Source organism: Schistocerca serialis, chromosome 3 (assembly GCF_023864345.2).
Source record: "Schistocerca serialis cubense isolate TAMUIC-IGC-003099 chromosome 3, iqSchSeri2.2, whole genome shotgun sequence".
Classification (NCBI taxonomy): Eukaryota; Metazoa; Arthropoda; class Insecta; order Orthoptera; family Acrididae; genus Schistocerca; species Schistocerca serialis.
The window spans coordinates 309,230,628-309,250,101 of NC_064640.1; the positions used below are offsets into that span (position 1 = coordinate 309,230,628).

General features: G+C 37.2%; 1 protein-coding gene across 5 annotated transcripts in view; it reads left to right on the plus strand.

Annotated features, from left to right (window-relative positions):
• LOC126470106 (rho GTPase-activating protein 190) overlaps positions 1–19,474 on the plus strand; it is a 293,491-nt gene that overhangs the window by 126,012 nt on the left and 148,005 nt on the right. For all 5 annotated transcript variants that reach the window (XM_050097683.1, XM_050097685.1, XM_050097686.1 and 2 more), the window contains exon 16: positions 8,359–8,548. In XM_050097683.1, coding sequence (XP_049953640.1) covers positions 8,359–8,548 — 190 coding nt within the window. The remainder of the gene's footprint in view (positions 1–8,358; positions 8,549–19,474) is intronic.

Below are 19,474 nucleotides of genomic sequence, written 5' to 3' on the forward strand. Positions count from 1 at the left end.
CGTAAAAAAGTGACCTTTAAATGCCCCACCTCAATGCTCACCCCCAGTTCAGGATTTTTAGTATTGTTTTCATGGTACTTCCTGCTACAACTGTACAAAAATTTGTAACTACTCAGTTTTCCCCCCTAATTTTGCTTCATTGACTGGATTATAAGAGAGGGACAGTACACCAGACAGTAAAACCTCCCTGCTGTATCAGTTGCCATTGAGAGTGTCTTCAATACTTAAAAGTGGAAACAGCTTCTTACATCCAACAGTGTTACAAATCTAACAGTATTAAGACTGTCCCCTGTGCTACTTAGCAATTTAAGGTGCCAGCTTGCAATCACTGTAAGATGAAGTGAGACTTGGAAGTTCATATGTTCAATTGGTGTAGCCTGCGTAAGACAGAGCCAGTATATCAATGCAGACAGGTCCAAACTTATTGCACTGCCACAGTGTTAAAACAACACTCAAGATGTAGTTTCATCATCCAATACAGCTGTATAAATAATATAGTGGCCATTACATACTCTGGTAACTTTGCATTTCCCATTACCCTGTTGTCACTGCATATGACCACTTTTCTATTCACTGGTTCCACACATCCATCACTATCATTGCAGCATGCCCTGTGGGAGTGCAAATTGTTCCATCCTATTTGAACCCTAGCAGATGCTTATATTGCCCAAGTTAATGTTAGTGATGCATTCTAGCACTTCCTTTATGGTTTCTATTTTTTTGATGGATCTTCACTGCCTGAGCTTGGCTAAACACGGACCCCTTGGATAATACAAGTGATGGCATTATTCGGACTATATGTGCCACTTTTGTGTAATCTTAGCCACTTACCACTGATATCCTGTTTACATATCTTCAGAGTTGGGATCCATTAGGGCTATTATTGTGAGATGATGTAATTTTCACAATTATTGAACTGTGTGAAATAAAATCATCGTAACTTCTGAATGGTTTGTGTTAGGGCATTGAAATTGCATGGTTGGCTGCGGGGCATGATGGGAATTAGTATGAACTGTACAATTTGCTTTAGGGAGTAAACCCACTTTCATTTAGATAGGTTCATCAATAAGCAATATTGGCACCTTTGGGGGACTGAGAATCCGCATTTCGCAATCGAGAAGTCTCTTCACCCTCAGCGGGTAACTGTGTGGTGTGCAATGTCCAGACATGGAATAATCAGTGTGATATTTCGTGATGGCGCAGTGACTGCCGAACAGTATGTGAAGGTTTTGGAAGATGATTTCATCCCCATTATCCGAAGTGACCCTGATTTCGACAAGATATGGTTCATGCAAGACGAAGCTCAACCCCATCAAAGCAGGAGAGTGTTTGATGTCCTGGAGGAGCACTTTGGGGACTGCATTCTGGCTCTGGGGTACCCAGAGGCCACTGGCATGGGCCTCAATTGGTCGCCATATTCTCCAGATCAGAACACATGTGACTCCTTTTTGTGGGGCTATATTAAAGGATAAGGTGTACAGCAATAATCCCAAAACTATTGCTGAGCTGAAAACAGCCATTCAGGTGGCCAACATCAGCGTTGATATTCTGGCACTTCAGCGGGTCGCGCAGAATTTCGCTATTCATCTGTGCCACATCATCACCAATTATGGCAGGCATATCGGACAGGTCATAACCTAAATCCGAATATCTGTAGTGACATTTACATGTTGAATAAAGTGTGTGGGCACTGTGGTTTGTAAGTAATTTAAGTTTTGTTTTCAAATAGTTCAATAATTGTCACCCTGTATATGTATACGAAGTGTAATTTTTTAATAATTATCAGAAATCAAAGTGGGAAACTTTTTCTGTAATTATTTTGTTTTGGTTGCTGTGACCATTATCACCTTAATTTTTATATGTTTATTTTCTTGTGTTTCTTATGTTTCTCTTGCTTTGATTTCTTTTTGTGAGTAATTGCTCACTTGTGCATTCTTTATGAAATGGACATATTTAACAAAAGGTAGTTTAACATTATTTTAAAAACTGTTCTACAAACTGTTTCATGAGATTAGTAGAAAACACAGTAAACTTAACTCATTGCAACCACAAGCTTCAGTCACAATTCATGCAGAGCACCATAAATATGAAGGTTTAAGAAAATGAAGAAACAATCACATGCTAGACATTCTCCATGTGGATTTCTTCCCTGTTTCTATTTCCTCTTGAAAAAGCTAGTACTTGCTGTACATGTCACCTCAGTAAAACAATGAAAAAGTAAAAGGTATAAGCAACAGAATAAAAATAATTAACCTACGGGGGCATAGAACCACAAAGATATGTTTTTTTAAAAAAAGATCTATCGTGCCGTATCTGTGCTGCTTCATTGCAGTGTGAAGAGTGTCACTAGGTTGTTACATTGTAGACCAGTCCACTACCACTAGAGATTTAGTTAAAAGGTAATATTGTTTGTGAAAACAAGCTTTGTAAGCTCTTTGTCTGAAGCTCATTGCATTAGCTTACTATATTCATTGTATTATCGTATCAGCCTGCTCTGCTTGGCAAATACTGGTAGAGGTTTGTTTCCTCATTTTACAGCATACAGTGCTGCAGATTTAGTGTCTCAGTTGCAGCCAGCTTATATATAGCTGCCATGAGCTGTAAGTGCGGACTGACTAATTTTTCCAATTATTGTGACAAAATAACATTTTGTCTCTGTCAAATAACAAATGGTGATGTTTTATTGAACGAGTCAGTCATAATTAATTATTCTTTGTAATGATTGTATGTATGTTAACTTTTGTAAAGTAAAGTTTGGGAATGTGGTGTGGCTCAAAGACGTGCTATAAATAGTCATCTTCTACAGCCCTTCCCCCTACTTTCCACCAGCCCTCCACAGCTCCCCCACTCTCTCCTCCCTACCCTTGCTTCACATTATACTATACAATCTTACTTAAACAGTGCATCACAAAAATAAAAACTGATTAACTGAAGAGTCACAAAAGATGCAGATAAAATCATTTTGAGAACCATTCTAATATTTTCTGCTCATCTACTACAAAACCGCTATTATTCTCCAGCTACAATTGGCATTGTGGAAGAACTTTTCTATATTTTTTTTATACCCTCAGCATAAAATTCTTCCACATAATGTCTCAGTTTCTCTAAAACTGAAGTTTTCAATGCTTCACTGTTTTCTAGATGCCAAAAGGGAAGGTGTTTTGTTTCCTGAAATATAAGACGAGGTCTGAAAGTGGGTAGGGATGTAGGGGGTATCATCTTAAAAAAAAAATTGTTCTTATGTTCAACATTGTCTGAAGTTTGCTGCAGGCGGAAGAGTTTAGGAAAATTGTTTGAATTGGGAGTTCCAGATCTCTGCTTTCCACATTGTTGTTTGTAAATGGCATTGTGCAGTTACAGGTGTTTGATGGTACACTCAGTTACCTGCAGACACATTTTACCATTTGAATTGGGAAATTAAGTCACTGCTTAAGGTTCCCCTGTGATTATACTGTTTATTTTTGCAGCACTGGCACACAAAGACAAAGTGAAAATACCAGGACATATGTCTTCTCCCAGACAGTGAATTTGTGCATGCTACTGCGACAACTGATCACTGTAGACAGTTTTAGTTGGACAGATGAATTCTGACATTTCATATGTGCCTAGTATGTGTTGCTGATTGCTCAGGGCCAAGCAAGTAAAACTGTCTTGTAATGTCCCTTTTTCATCATCTATGATTTAGAAGTGGATGTATACCGATTTCATATTTAGCTACAATCTTGAGTTTCCTCTCTAAATATTGTTGTTTTTTGCAGAGCATAATTAGGAATTAACCTTGTGTATTGACACTGCCATGTAGACTTTTGGTGTTTTCTTTGTCATATTTAGGGCTGATTATATAATCGTCACTGACTGGAGATCAGTTTTGATCTTAGTTCAGAAAAGGAACCCAGTTCACACACTCGCTGTGTTCTGTAACACTAAATTTATAACAACTAAATGAGGCCTGGTGTTGATTTGAATTACTGTTAGATGCTCTTGGCAACACCACTAAATCAGCTGTTGACATGGTTATCGCACTTCAACTGCATATATTAATCATAGATACACAGTGAATAAAACGTTCTCGGTTTTCAAGCCACATCAATTTGACGAAAATCCTTGAGATTTCGATGACCATCTCTGCCCTTGTTGTCAGGAATTCACTGACTGCTGGGGCTGCTACGGTTTCTCGCTTATATAGGCATGGTGACAGCAGCAGCAGCCAATCAGATAGACCCAATGTGGCACACGCGCATAAGTCAGCCCGGGCAGAAAGTGGGGTTATTGCCTGTGGCAGCACCGGTGATATAGGTGCGCCAGGGGAAGGTGCCACGTTTGAAACTGCCGCTCCTGCGCCACGCATCTGTCTTTGCTTTCTTTTGATGTCCAACGCCCACCCTCATGCCCTGCTGAGTGTGTACCCCTGTTCTTTGTTGAAAATGTTGTTGTTTAAATGAATCTCGGCTGCTTCCTTTATAACGGAGCCCCAATATGTAGATGCATGAGCCAACACTTCTGTATTGTCGATCTATATTTTGTGTCCGTTTTATAGGCATTGCTGCGCTCTGGCTGACGTGTCAAACTCCCTTTGTTTTATATGGCTCTTGTGCTCAGTACAACGCTCTGCAACCATGTGAATTGTTCGTCTGATATACGTGCTGCCACATTCACGGGGTACACAATACACACCGGACACTCGAAGAGCAATGTCGTCTTTAACAGGGCGCAACATATCTCGTATCTTGGGGGCGGGCCAGAACACTGGTCTTAGCCCATGTTTCTGCAGCAGACGTCCTAACTTACTGCTAGTTGCTCCTCATTATGGCAGGAATGCAGTAGGTATGGCATTTTCTACTGATTCACCAGGTTCTTTCATCGACGGCCATTGAAAGCATTTGCGATGTCTCTTTTGCTGTATCCATTTTCCACAAAAACACATTTTAAGTTCAGCAATTCAGATTGTAGGGGGTCATTCGTCAGAGATAATCTTGGCTCTATGAACCAACGTGTTCAGGACTGCTTTCTTGTGTGCAGGGTGGTGGAAACTATTGGCGTTCAAGTACTGATCAGTGTGTGTTGGTTTCCAGTTCACTGAATGACCAAGCTGGCCTCCTGCCTTCCGCTCAACCAAACCATCCAAGAATAGTAGCTTGCCATGCTTCTCCATCTGGACAGTAAATTTAATGTTGCGATGAATATTATGAGATGACGGACAGCACAGTCATGGGATCACCAGTGTCTCCAGCAGTCGCAAATTTCTTCATGGAGCACTTTGAGGAGCAGGCTCTGCAAACTGTGACATTATGGCCGTCTTGCTTTCTACGATACATTGACACCTTCCTGATATGGCCTCATGGTGAAGATACACTACAGCAGTTAGTCGATCACATGAATGGTGTCCATCCCAACATTAAATTTACTCTCAAGATGGAGAAGCACAAGAAGCCACCATTCTTGGATGTATGCTGTCGTGAAAGACTCTGAGGACACACAGATACACAGTGAGAAACTTTTCCACAGCCCAAAAACATTAAAATAATCAGATATATTTGTAAAGTAAACAAAAAGAAACAAAATAATTTTGAGTGATTAACAATATAATTTTCAGTGATGGAACACAGCACGTTGCTCAGCACAGTGGCTCCAAAACCCTAGGGAAACAGTTGCGTGATTTCAGAATATAGTGTTGTCATAATTATTTTTATAACCCATACCATAAAGAATAAATCATTTGGCAGCTGGTAGTTCACAGCCACCTATGTGGAACAATCAATTTAACTGCCAATACAAACTGTGTTCTGGGTTTCCGAAATTTGCTGAGCATGATGAAAACTTAAAAATTACAGATTGTTGGCAATGAATGTAGACAACTTTCTGTGCGGACGAAAATTTGAGTAGTTTGCCAGGTTAAGGACACTAAAGAAACTATTGATGCAGAAAGTGGTAGAGGTAGACTTTTGAATTGTGTGCTTAGGTAGAGCTGACATCAACCTTAAGGTTCTAAACTACCATAGTGATTTATTGGGCATAGTTCTGTTTGAGGTGGTGTATCCTTAACTTTGAGCAGACTTATCCATCCAGTTTAACTTTGACTCAAAACCACAATGCATTTTGCACTTTAAGAAACATTTCCAGATGCAAAAGAAGTAATAAGTAGGAAAAAAAAATCTTAGGACCGACTTGGAATTGAACCCCTGTCCTTTGTTACTACAGTCTGGCATGTAACCACTCAGCCACCAAGAGACAACTTCCGTGAGGAATTAGTTGATAAACAAAATTTTGGTAATTGATTTATTTGTGCTTACTATTTCTGTTCATCAATGTGTGTGCAGTTGTCACAGCAATTTAAGCACATGTTCAGTGTTTAGAGACTTAATGTTGCTTGTGTAATTATTGCTATTCAAGCCTAAAAAAGATTTTAGTTCGAGATGTTTGATGATGAGCTGTCTTCCCAACATTGAGTCGTAGCCTGATGTTACTACTTATTTTCAGTCTTGCTTCAGCTTCTTAATGTTGCTTTAGATAGTTCTCGTAATCCATTGTGTGACTATTCTCCAAAGGGAAAATATTACCATGTAGAAAGAAAAGAATTTTTGTTACCTCATTTGATACGAATCAATAGTACAGTTGTATTGGGAACAGAGCTGAATAAAAAATAGCATCCAGTCATTCATCTTTTCAAACATATGCGCAGTTTTATATACTGTACAAGGTAATAGCTAGGTACTTACAGTTTTTTCCTCTTCCTGTAATTTAGAATTTTACTAACTGAGGTTTTTATAAGTGTGAATCTCGTTGGTGCAGCAGATTATGTAAATGACATTATACTTCACAAACACACATAATTTCCCTTTTATTTATTTGATCTTAAGATTTTGTACAAGTGAATGTTGTGCCGAGATTATTGGTAATTTCTTGAGTTGTTTGCTGAGTCATTACTCTGTATTTTCAATTACTATGTACCAGACAAGAAATTGGCCTCAGTATTTAGTCATTGTTATTTATCCTACAGAATTTTTATCTTCTACATAAAAAAATAGTCTGTTGTTTGTCTATGTGTTTTTAATATACATTCTTGAATAATTTATTGTAATATGTTTCTGCAGACATCACACTTTTAAATTCTAAATGATAATCCTGTCATTGAAAGCAAGGCAGTAGAAAGTCTTGATCAGCAAAATGAAATGCAGACTTACCATTTTGAACTGATATGATTATTCAGCAAATCTGAAAGTAACTAATAGTGCTCTGATTTAAAATGAAAGCTGAAGATAATCCTCCACATTTCACTTCTGAAACTATAGCCATGAAAAACTGAAGAATTGTATGAATATTTTGTTGTCTGCATGAGCACATGGCAAGAAATAGAGGCTATTGATAAATCTAGAGCAGCTACATAGTTATATCAGGACCAGTTAGCAATAAATTATCTTCAGATCTCTTTTACTAAGAATTTCTCTCCACCTTCCCAACAGAATCGTACATTTGAAACCTAATGCTTGAATTATCTGTCTCTTTATATGTGTTTTTATTGGCTATTTGATCATTGCACTTGAGTGATGTGTCTGTTTGTATTGTGTAAATTTTACTAACTCTGTTACATTCTGTTCTTTTGTCAATTTTTTTTAAAAAAAACTTCTGTTAATATACAATTTGTTGTGCATGTTTTAACCCAGAGTAGTTTAATGATCTCATTTTTTAATCACATTATCATTATTATACTCGTGTAAATCAAGTGTCATCTTTATTTTAAAATTAAGATTTTTTAAAACATTCTTTGATATTAAACTACAGTACACCAGTCATAACAATTTTGTGTGCCATTGAGATGTAGAAATTATGCACTGAAAGATCTCATCAGCTAAGTAGTTAAATAATGGCAAAACGTTAATGTATTGCTAGTATTAGATTATTTTTATCCCCACATTATGTAATATTGTTTACCATGTTGTAGTATCAGCCTCAGTATGCATTTTCACTTATTCCGCACACATATTGTTAAAATCTGTGTTCCATTTCTCAAGTGGTGCACTATGAATTCATTAATTTCTGTAATGTTCCCACGTATTTTACTTTGGGAACCTGATGTGGACAAAGTGTTCAATTTTCAGGTGGCTTCTTGCACCAAATATAGAATCTTTATATTTCTGTACTTCATATTCAAATTGCCCGTGTTACTAATAGGACAGTTTTTATGTAAGAAAATTCCAAATGTTCAGTGAATCGTGTTTTATGAATAATTTGAGCTCTTAATTTTTCTATGTCTAATCATTACACAGTCTCACAAAAAGAGTTCGTGGTTTACCTGTAGCTGTTCAAGTTCTTAATACAAATTGTATAAGCAGGGTGCTCCTTTCATATATCATCTTCCAGCTGCCTTTTACACACCATTCTTCAAGGAAGTTTGGGAGAAGAAACCTGAAATAGAGCAAGCATTCCACATGGAAGAGCCGGTCAATTTGAATGACTGCAGTGAGGGCACATTGGACCACCAGTCGCGTCATCCACTTCCTCCTCCACGGCATGAGAGTTACCTTATCAAGACCGTTGAATCAAATGAAGGGTGAGAAATGTCATTAGTATAGATAAAATCAAGAGAATAATGGGAAGGAGGTTATTGATATTTCAGAATGGAATATAATTTACTTGTGTTACGTAATACGTTTTCACATGTGCTTATGTTGAATAAGGAAATTTTTAATGACTGTGATTCCCTGCACCCTCCACCATTCCCCTTCATGGCTTCTAGATCATACTTTCTTTATATTTAGACCTTGCTGATGTTAAACCTTGAGCTTATCACTTATTCAGTGACAGCATAACTGAAATATCTTGATGCTCTCAAAACATATTTAGTTGTGAGGATAGAGTGTCATATGATACAGTTTCATTGGAGAAAAATACATGATAATTCATCTCTGTGAGCAGAATCTGTTTGGAGTTCTTTTGCTGGAGATTTATCTGATATACTTCAGAAACATGATTTGCTTCTGTTACTGAGATAACTAAGTATACAAAAATGATGAGATATCCACAATCAATGATCATAAGATTTACAAAAATTTGATTAACAAGACAACAGTGGATGGCAATTGGTAGCTGAGAGCTAACAGATAAACTATCTTGAGACAGGTTATACTGTAATGCAACAGTAACTCACTGAAGGCTGGCCTGTGCCATACAAAAGGAGTGAAGTTTTCAAAGAAAGGAAAAGGCACCTCATTTTTCGTAATGCAATGGTGTTGGAACCACTGATGTATAGATTGGTTGATTGCTGGAAACTCTACACTGGTTTGGTGTCCCTACTCCAAAGTTCTGTTTCAGTAATTATTAACTTCTGTTTCTCCATAGAATTCATTAATTATTTTACTGTATACTACTAACTGTTGCAGTACCTGTAGTTAACACCAGGGCTGACATCAAATCTGCATGGAAAGTGCATTTCTTGATAAACTCCTGTTATGCCTTGTACAAGAATTGATTCCTTTGAATGTAACATTGCATTAGAACATTTCTGTGTTCTGTGATAAAGCCAACTTTTTTCACTCCTCCATCTCCTTCTCTCTCATTTTTTTATACTAAAATTTTCAATAGTGTTAGTGATCATAACACCAACTTTTAAATGCATTTAACATCATTTAAATGTTAATGCAATCATCATTTTCTTATTCCTATTGCAATCCATTCCTTCCAGATGATTCTGGTGGTGTACTGTACCAGCCTTGTTGGTAGCTGTATTTGTTTGCTTACAGAAAACATTTTATATCCCTTTGTTATGTATGAAATGCATGTCCATGAAATTTTGTCTGTAACATTTTTGGCAACTGATTTAGCGTTTGAACACTTCAGATTTTGCTCATTTTGTACTGAACTGTATAATATGATTTCTATGTGTATGTTGGCAAAGTTACAAGTACATGTGTATTGAAAGAAGTAAACAGAGGACCACCAGAAGACATATAACATTTTGTAGTTAGTTGCAGTTCAGATTTACTGTAGCGTATCATTGACGAGGTAAATTTAGAGAATACCTGAAACATAGTCTATTGCAAACCTGCTACATGTTGCTTTCTTCATTTCACTACAATTATCATCTAAAAGCATACTGTCAGACTGATATTTTCCAGTTATGTTTTCTTTTATCATCTCCATTATACATTCATCAGTACATACCTATATTCTTTGGAAATATTTCGTATAGGCTGTGTTGGACAGCTGTTACATAAGAAAGTTAAAAAATTGCATTATAAAATACTCAACTGTACCACTATTTATTTATTTATTTTTTACTGAAGTCAATCGATTTTGCGCCAACATCAGACCATCTTCTGTCCTCAAAAGCAACTCAGCTATGCCTAATCACAACTGCAATACCAATTGTAACTTACAGACTGCTCCATTACTATTGTTAACTGTCCGTGCACATCCTTTATGTCCAGTCAAGTCAACATCAAGATAATTTTGTTCACCTTGTTATCATGTTTTGAGCTGACAAAGCAGGGTACACACAACCATCTCTGATACTGACTGGACATAAAGGTTATGCATCGACACTTAATAATAGTAGTTGAACAGTCTATAAGTTGCAGTTGGTATTGCAACTGTGAGAATGCATAGCTGGTTGCTTTTGATACCCAAAGATGGTGTGATGTTGGACCAAAAATGATTATCTTCAATAAAAATAGTGGTACAGCTGTGTATTTTATAATGCACATTTTAACATTGACATCCTTTATGCTGATTTTTTTTTCTTCGATGTTTTATGTAGTTATTGAGGTTAATATCATTTCTTGTAATTCTGATGTGTTTAACAAATTGTCCAAGTTTTAGTCTCTTCCTTTTATCTATAGGATCATACATTAGAAACAGAAGTAAGGCATATCAATTAAATGTGCTGAAATAAGGTGAATGACTCATTGGTGATGAAATCAGTGAAAATTCAATGATACGAAATACCAGTACAAACCATCCAGTTATGCTGAACCTGGAATGTAATGTAGAGGCAATCGAAGATCTGTGCTAGACCGAGATCTGAACCTGGGTTTTCTACGTAATCCCAGCAGAGGCCTTAACCATAAAGTTATCTGATAATGTCTCCAGACCAGACTCAAACTTTCATTGTCACTGATATGTCCACCTATTATTTCCAAACACTACTATCAGAAATTTTCCCCCAGGGACAAATGAGAATAGCATTACTGGGTGAACGAAGTTGGAGGAACATTGTGATCTACCCTGTCATGAGGGTTATGTGAAATGCACTGAAATAAAATTAATAGATTGATGGAGATTAAGTCACTGAAGGTGCACAGACACTATTTATCAAAAGTTGATGTGCAGAACTCTGTCGCTACCATTCTATCAGTAGTTGACAGGTGTAATCAGTATCAGTATTGTACTTTCAGATAGTAGTTGTTTAACCTTTTATTGGCTAACAGTATGAAATTTTATCAGTATTGTTTAAATGATGTCACTCTAATTCTGGCAAAATGTGTGGTTGAACATTATCTCAGCCAGTCTATAATTTGAATATAATGTAAGGGGACTGGACTTTGAACAGCAAGCATTATCACTCCATGTTTTGAGAGGACGTTACTCGTGATGTATAACACTTACAAAATTGTGATTTTATGTCAACACTGAATGACAGAAGGAAAAGCATAATGGAAAAAAGTGTTTGTTTATCTGTGATAACTTAATTATTAGAAAAAATTGTGTACTTGATGAATATTGAAAGCAAATTTTATTTTTGGTGCCATTAGCCATGGCTTCTCTCAACATCCAAACAAATAAGTTATGAGTTGCAGCTGGTAGTTTGGAGTATATCTGAATGAACAACAAGAAATTATTTTACATAACCATTTTCTTTTCTTTATTTATTTTTCTAAGAAGTGACACCAGTAATGATATGTTATTTATCCAAATCCGCATATTGCCGGTAAATATTAAGCATAATACAAAGACCCCTCATAAACTTCGTTTTGAGAGAAATTTGATGAATAAAGCTGAAATCATTGTGAAAGTATATGTACATTAAATACTGAAAATGTTGTTTCTAGAAAATTAGGAAAAAAATACATTGTGACTTTTTCATGCCATATGGCTCTTTAAGTACATTCCACCTGCATATTCTGGTTGAAAAGCTGATTTTCTGTCCTTGGCAATCTTTTTCCAAAGTCCCGTCCTTCATCTGGACTCCTTGATAGTGGCTTCAACAGATACTTCTTCTTTGGTCATTTGCAGGAAATCAAGACAGTCAAAGATATTATCATGTTATTCATGTTAGATGCCTAAATTATTTATTATTTTAATCTTGCTAATCACACTATGTATTGAAACATATTACTGAAGTAATCACAACTGTTTTCAGAACTTTACAAGCAACTAGGACTGTTTTCAGTACTCACTGCCATATCCATCTGTTGAAACTTTCTTTGTGGTTTTTCATGCTGTCGTGTACACATTTGCCAAGCAATTTGGAATTTACAAGTTCCTTGTATATTTTCTACATTGACTGCATTCTTTTCCTGTTGCATCACTCAGCCACTTACACCATGAGGCCTCCCTTTTTGACAGAGTCCATGTAATGTGTTCTGGTCTGTAGTAAAAATTTAGGGTACAAAGTTGCCAATACAGTTTTTTTCTCATTTTGTGCAAATCCCCCACATTTCTTCTTATAACTAACTCATACAACTGAGTCAGATTGTTTATTTCTCTCTATGTAAGATTACAAGGTGTTCCATATGTAAGTTTCTTCCCGCTGAAGTCTTTACACAGGTTTCTCAGCTTGGCTCCCATTCAGTTCTGAAAGGGTCCGGCTCCCCTATTTTAACATTATAACATGGTCTGTCATTAATTATACTTACATGATCTTTAAAATCTAATGTATAATAAAGTTTGCATTTGCAAACACTGTCAGGTGCTTCTCATGGTCCATCGATAAATCTTCCATGTCATGCCTGGTAATTGTTACAGTTTTAAATTTGTTGCTATAAAACTCAGGATTAATATTAAATATCTTAACACTTGCCATTTTTAACACTAGAAACAGAGAAATAAAACTGCAAAAGCAAAATCACACACTACAGATGTTCACAACAGAATCTTGACTCGTGACAAAAATAATAAAAACTGTGTGTGTTAGAGTGTGTGTGTGTGTGTGTGTGTGTGTGTGTGTGTGTGTAAGCTTTGCTATTCTGCCAGTGTGACTGTCAGAACTCAAGAAAAATCAGTTTTTCCATTTGCAGTCCATATTCACTGAATTGAAGTCACTGCTCATGTGCAGTCTTTTATTCAAACCAAAGACCAAACAAATAGTGCTAATGTTCATAAACAATACAGTTCTTAAAATCAGAAGACATTGCATATTCTCACAGAACACAAAAGAAATATTTGGTTTCTTTGTCCAGGTTCACATCCAGGTGTCCTTAGCATTTGTTGTCAGATTCATTGCAGAACATCTAGAGCAGTTTTCCATACCCATCATTGATAAACAGTCTGAACAATGTAATGCATGGCAGAGAGTACAAGATTAGTCTGGGAATGATTCAACAGTAGTTGCGTCCATTAACTGGTGAACCATAATATGTTCAGTGTGCTGAATGCTGTACATTGCCAAATGTGTGGTATCTCAGTTTATAACCATCTGTATTTCATACATGTACCACAGTATCATGGTTATTGATCACAAGATATAAATCCTGTTTTTTTGTAACCTGCAATAGGATTGGAAATTGGTTTGTAGCTCGTGGTCTAGTGGTTAGCATTGCTGCCTCTGGATCACAGGGTCCCGGGTTCGATTCCCAGCCAGGTCAGGGATTTTCTATGCCTGGGGACTTGCTGTTTGTGTTGTCCTCATAATTTCACCATCATCATTTGGGGAAAATAGTAAGACGGGACTGTGAAAAGATTGGGGATTTGTACAGGTGCTGATAACCGCATCGTTGAGTACCCCACAAACCAGTCATCATCATCATCATCATCAACATCATTAGGAATGGAAATTAAATAAATGTGAATCTGAGGAAGGATTTTTCTTTTTGTACAGACTTACATGTATTGACTATTCTTCAACATAATCTCTATGATGATTGAGACATGCTGTAATAGTGCACCACCTTTTCTATCCCCTCTGAAACAGTTTATCTTGTCACCTGTATGGACCAACAGAAGTGTGTCATCAATGGTAAAATTCCTGTGATTACAGGTGTGGATGTTAGAATAAATACCTTACTCAGACAGACTGTTTTAAAAAAGGTAAGTAAATATAGTGCTGCATACAAAAAATTTTGTTTCAATAAGTATGGTGGGTTAGAATGTTAGAGGACAGCTAAACAAAGTTGACTAGCTTTTTGTGCTATTCTGAACATTGAAGGCCATAAACTTTCAACCTTTCCTGTAGCGAAAATTTAGAGAAAGTAGTCGTAGTCATGTATGCTAAAAATAACATCAAGTTCAAATCATTTGAAACCATTAGTTTCCACTTTTATCAACAATTGATAGTATGTGCTTGTGAACTGCTGATACCAGAAAACTTATTTGGAGTTATTACATTGTATAGATCCTCACTTGGTGATCTTCAGATGTTTCTAGAAAAATTTGATTCGTTATTATGACACCTAGCAGATAAAAGATGCAATTTATTATCTGTTGTGATTTTAATAATTATTTTGTTAAGGATTAGGTAAATGATGTGGTAATGTTATTTAACATTTATAACCTGAATTCTGTTCTTGAGTTTTCCACCAGAATTGCGTAGGACAGCAGAGTGCTAAAAGACAACATATTTGTTGGTGAACCTTCAATCAATTGTATAACTGTATATCCAGCTGTGAATGGCCTCTGTGGTCATGATGCACATCTAACCATATTTAATAACTTGCCTAATCACAATAAAGTGGCGTCATGTAAAACAGAATGATTAAACAAAAGACCATGTAAAGTTCCAAGGCAGCCTTACAGGAAACTGAAGTGATGTGTATAATTTAATATATGTCCTTTCTAAATTTAATAGATTTCTATGAGTCTTTAGCAGCTACTTTACAAAAAAAGAACACGATAAAGTATGGAATTAATAAGGCATTTAAAAAGTGGTGTGTCACAGAAGGTTTTAACAATGTTGAATATGTGCGGGGGGAAAAGGATAATTGTATGAAATTGTTCTACAACAAGCAAAGATATAGATTTAATGCCATATCATAAGAAATGCTGTTTGATCTAAGAAATGCTGTTTGATCATAAGGAAAATGATTAAAATTTAAAATCGTGTCTGGTCAAAATAAAACTTCATTAGAGATGCAAAAGAAGGTATTTAACCTATTCAGCTCTAAATAATGTCGAAATTAGTAATTCAGACAATAGAAATAAATATCTGTAGGAAATGTTAAAGGAAAAATGAGATCATTTAGATAATGTCTGAATAGTTAGTGATAGCAGTCAAGTAAGAAAAATATTTGGTAACCAACTCATGGGTGTGGCTCAGGAGATTGATGTGGACAGTTCAAGAGATAAGACAATAGAATACTTGCTGGAAGCAGTGTCACAGATATGCAACTAAATTACAAATGCTTCAAGATCTGCCAAAGAAGTTAAGAATATAATTACCTTGTTCAAAGGCAAAAACTCCCAAAGATTTATTGATACCCGAGTAACTTACTAAAATCCTGGTCTTCACAGTATTTGTTATACATAAGAAATCTGTTGTCATATGTCAAAAAAATGAGAAATGGATCTCTTTCCTGACCATGTGATTATTATAATCAAACCTAATGGAGAAATTTCAACATTAAAAGTATAAATAAAATTTTTCTTGAAAAATGGGTTTTCTGCAAATGGACTGTCATTGTTGTTTGTTGTGTTGTGGTCTTCAGTCCTGAGACTGGTTTGATGCAGCTCTCCATGCTACTCTATCCTGTGCAAGCTTCTTCATCTCCCAGTACCTACTGAAACCTACATCCTTCTGAATCTGTTTAGTGTATTCATCTCTTGGTCTCCCTCTACGATTTTTACCCTCCACGCTGCCCTCCAATACTAAATTGGTGATCCCTTGATGCCTCAGAACATGTCCTACCAACTGGTCCCTTCTTCTAGTTAAGTTGTGCCACAAACTTATCTTCTCCCCAACCCTATTCAATACCTCCTCATACCCATCTAATCTTCAGCATTCTTCTGTAGCACCACATTTCAAAAGCTTCTATTCTCTTCTTGTCCAAACTAGTTATCGTCCATGTTTCACTTCCATACATGGCTACGCTCCATACAAATACTTTCAGAAACGACTTCCTGACACCTAAATCAATACTCGATGTTAACAAATTTCTCTTCTTCAGAATCGCTTCCCTTGCCATTGCCAGTCTACATTTGATATCCTCTCTACTTTGACCATCATCAGTTATTTTGCTCCCCAAATAGCAAAACTCCTTTACTACTTTAAGTGTCTCATTTCCTAATCTAATTCCCTCAGCATCACCTGACTTAATTCGACTACATTCCATTATCCTCGTTTTGCTTTTGTTGATGTTCATCTTATACCCTCCTTTCATGACACTGTCCATTCCATTCAACTGCTCTTCCAAGTCCTTTGCTGTCTCTGACAGAATGACAATGTCATCGGCGAACCTCAAAGTTTTTATTTCTTCTCCCTGGATTTTTATACCTACTCCGAATTTTTCTTTTGTTTCCTTCACTGCTTGCTCCATATACAGATTGAATAACATCGGGATAGGCTATAACCCTGTCTTCACTCCCTTCCCAGCCACAGCTTCCCTTTCCTGCCCCTCAACTCTTATAACTGCCATCTGGTTTCTGTACAAATTGTAAATAGCCTTTCACTCCCTGTATTTTACCCGTGCCACCTTCAGAATTTGAAAGAGAGTATTCCAGTCAACATTGTCAAAAGCTTTCTCTCAGCCTATAAATGCTAGAAACGTAGGTTTGCCTTTCCTTAATCTAGCTTCTAATATAAGTCGTAGGGTCAGTATTGCCTCACGTGTTCCAACATTTCTACGGAATCCAAACTGATCTTCCCCGAGGTCCGCTTCTACCAGTTTTTCCATTCGTCTGTAGAGAATACGCGTTAGTATTTTGCACCCGTTACTTATCAGACTGATTGTTCGGTAATTTTCACATCTGTCAGCACCTGCTTTCTTTGGGATTGGAATTATTATATTCTTCTTGAAGTCTGAGGGTATTTCGCCTGTCTCATACATCTTGCTCACCAGATGGTAGGGTTTTGTCAGGACTGGCTCTCCCAAGGCCGTCAGTAGTTCTGATGGAATGTTGTCTACTCCCGGGGCCTTGTTTCGACTTAGGTCTTTCAATGCTCTGTCAAGCTCTTCACGCAGTATCGTATTTCCCATTTCATCTTCATCTATATCCTCTTCCATTTCCATAATACTGTCCCCAAGTACATTGCTCTTGTATAGGCCCTGTATATACTCCCTCCACCTTTCTGCTTTCCCTTCTTTGCTTAGAACTGGGTTTCCATCTGAGCTCTTGATATTCATACAAGTGGTTCTCTGTTCTCCAAAGGTCTCTTTAATTTTCCTGTACGCAGTATCTATCTTACCCCTAGTGAGATAACCCTCTACATCCTTACATTTGTCCTCTATCCATCCCTGCTTAGCCATTTTGCACATACTGTCGATCTTGTTTTTGAGACGTTTGTATTCCTTTTTGCCTGCTTCATTTACTGGATTTTTATATTTTCTGCTTTCATCAATTAAATTCAGTATTTCTTCTGTTACCCAAGGATTTCTACTAGCCCTCGTCTTTTACCTACTACGTCCTCTGCTGCCTTCACTATTTCATTCCTCAAAGCTACCCATTCTTCTTCTACTGTGTTTCTTTCCCTCATTCCTGTCAATTGTTCCCTTATGCTGTCCCTGAAACTCTGTGCAACCTCTGGTTTAGTCAGTTTATCCAGGTCCCATCTCCTTAAATTCCCACCTTTTTGCAGTTTCTTCAGTTTTAATCCTCGGTTCATAACCAATAGATTGTGATCAGAGTCCACATCTGCCCCTGGAAATGTCTTGCAATTTGAAACCTGGTTCCTAAATCTCTGTCTTACCATTATGTAATCTATCTGAAACCTGTCAGTATCTTCAGGCTTCTTCCATGTATACAACCTTCTTTCATGATTCTTGAACCAAGTGTTAACTATGATTAAGTTGTGCTCTGTGCAAAATTCTATCAGGTGGCTTCCTCTTTCATTTCTTAGCCCCAATCCATATTCACCTACGTTTCCTTCTCTCCCTTTTCCTACTACCGAATTCCAGTCACCCATGACTATTAAATTTTCGTCTCCCTTGACTATCTGAATAATTTCTTTTATTTCATCATATATTTCTTCAATTACTTCGTCATCTGCAGAGCTAGTTGGCATATAAACTTGTACTACTGTAGTAGGCGTGGGCTTCGTATCTATCTTGGCCACAATAATGCGTTCACTATGCTGTTTGTAGTAGCTTACCCGCACTCCTATTTTTTTTATTCATTATTAAGCCAACTCCTGCATTACCCCTATTTGATTTTGTATTTATAACCCTGTATTCACCTGACCAGAAGTCTTGTTCCTGCTACCACCGAACTTCACTAATTCCCACTATATCTAACTTTAACCTATCCATTTCCCTTTTTAAATTTTCTAACCTACCTGCCCAATTAAGGGATCTGACATTCCACGCTCCGATCCGTAGAACGCCAGTTTTCTTTCTCCTGATAACGACATCCTCTTGAGTAGTCCCCGCCCGGAGATCCAAATGGGGGACTATTTAACCTCCAGAATATTTTACCCAAGAGGACGCCATCATCATTTAATCATACAGTAAAGCTGCATGCCCTCAGGAAAAATTACGGCCGTAGTTTCCCCTTGCTTTCAGCCGTTCGCAGTACCAGCACAGCAAGGCTTGTTTGGTTAATGTTACAAGGCCAGATCAGTCAATCATCCAGGCTGTTGCCCCTGCAACAACTGAAAAGGCTGCTGCCCCTCTTCAGGAACCACACGTTTGTCTAGCCTCTCAACAGATACCCCTCCATTGTGGTTGCACCTACGGTACGGCTATCTGTATCGCTGGTATCGCTGAGGCACGCAAGCCTCCTCACCAATGGCAAGGTCCATGGTTCTTGGGAGGGGAGGGGGGGGGGGACTGTCATTAAAATTGTATAATATGTGATCCATGGAATTCTGTACTTCGTGGGCATTTATATTGATAAAAACCTTAACTGCAAGTTATGTGCTATAGGTCTTAACACATTGCATACCGGCTGCCCAGTTGTCCGTAATTTTCATGAGACGTGCGCAGAATGAGTGTGCCATCTTTATTTGAACATAGCTGCACTTACCAGTGTCTGATGCTGATGAAACTTGGAAGACATGTTTGTATGATGTTCTAATATTCTTGAAAGGTGTGATACCTCTGGAAACACATGCCTTTACATAACGGTATTTGACAAAACTGGCAGTAGTGTCCTGTTTCACTTCCTTTACGAT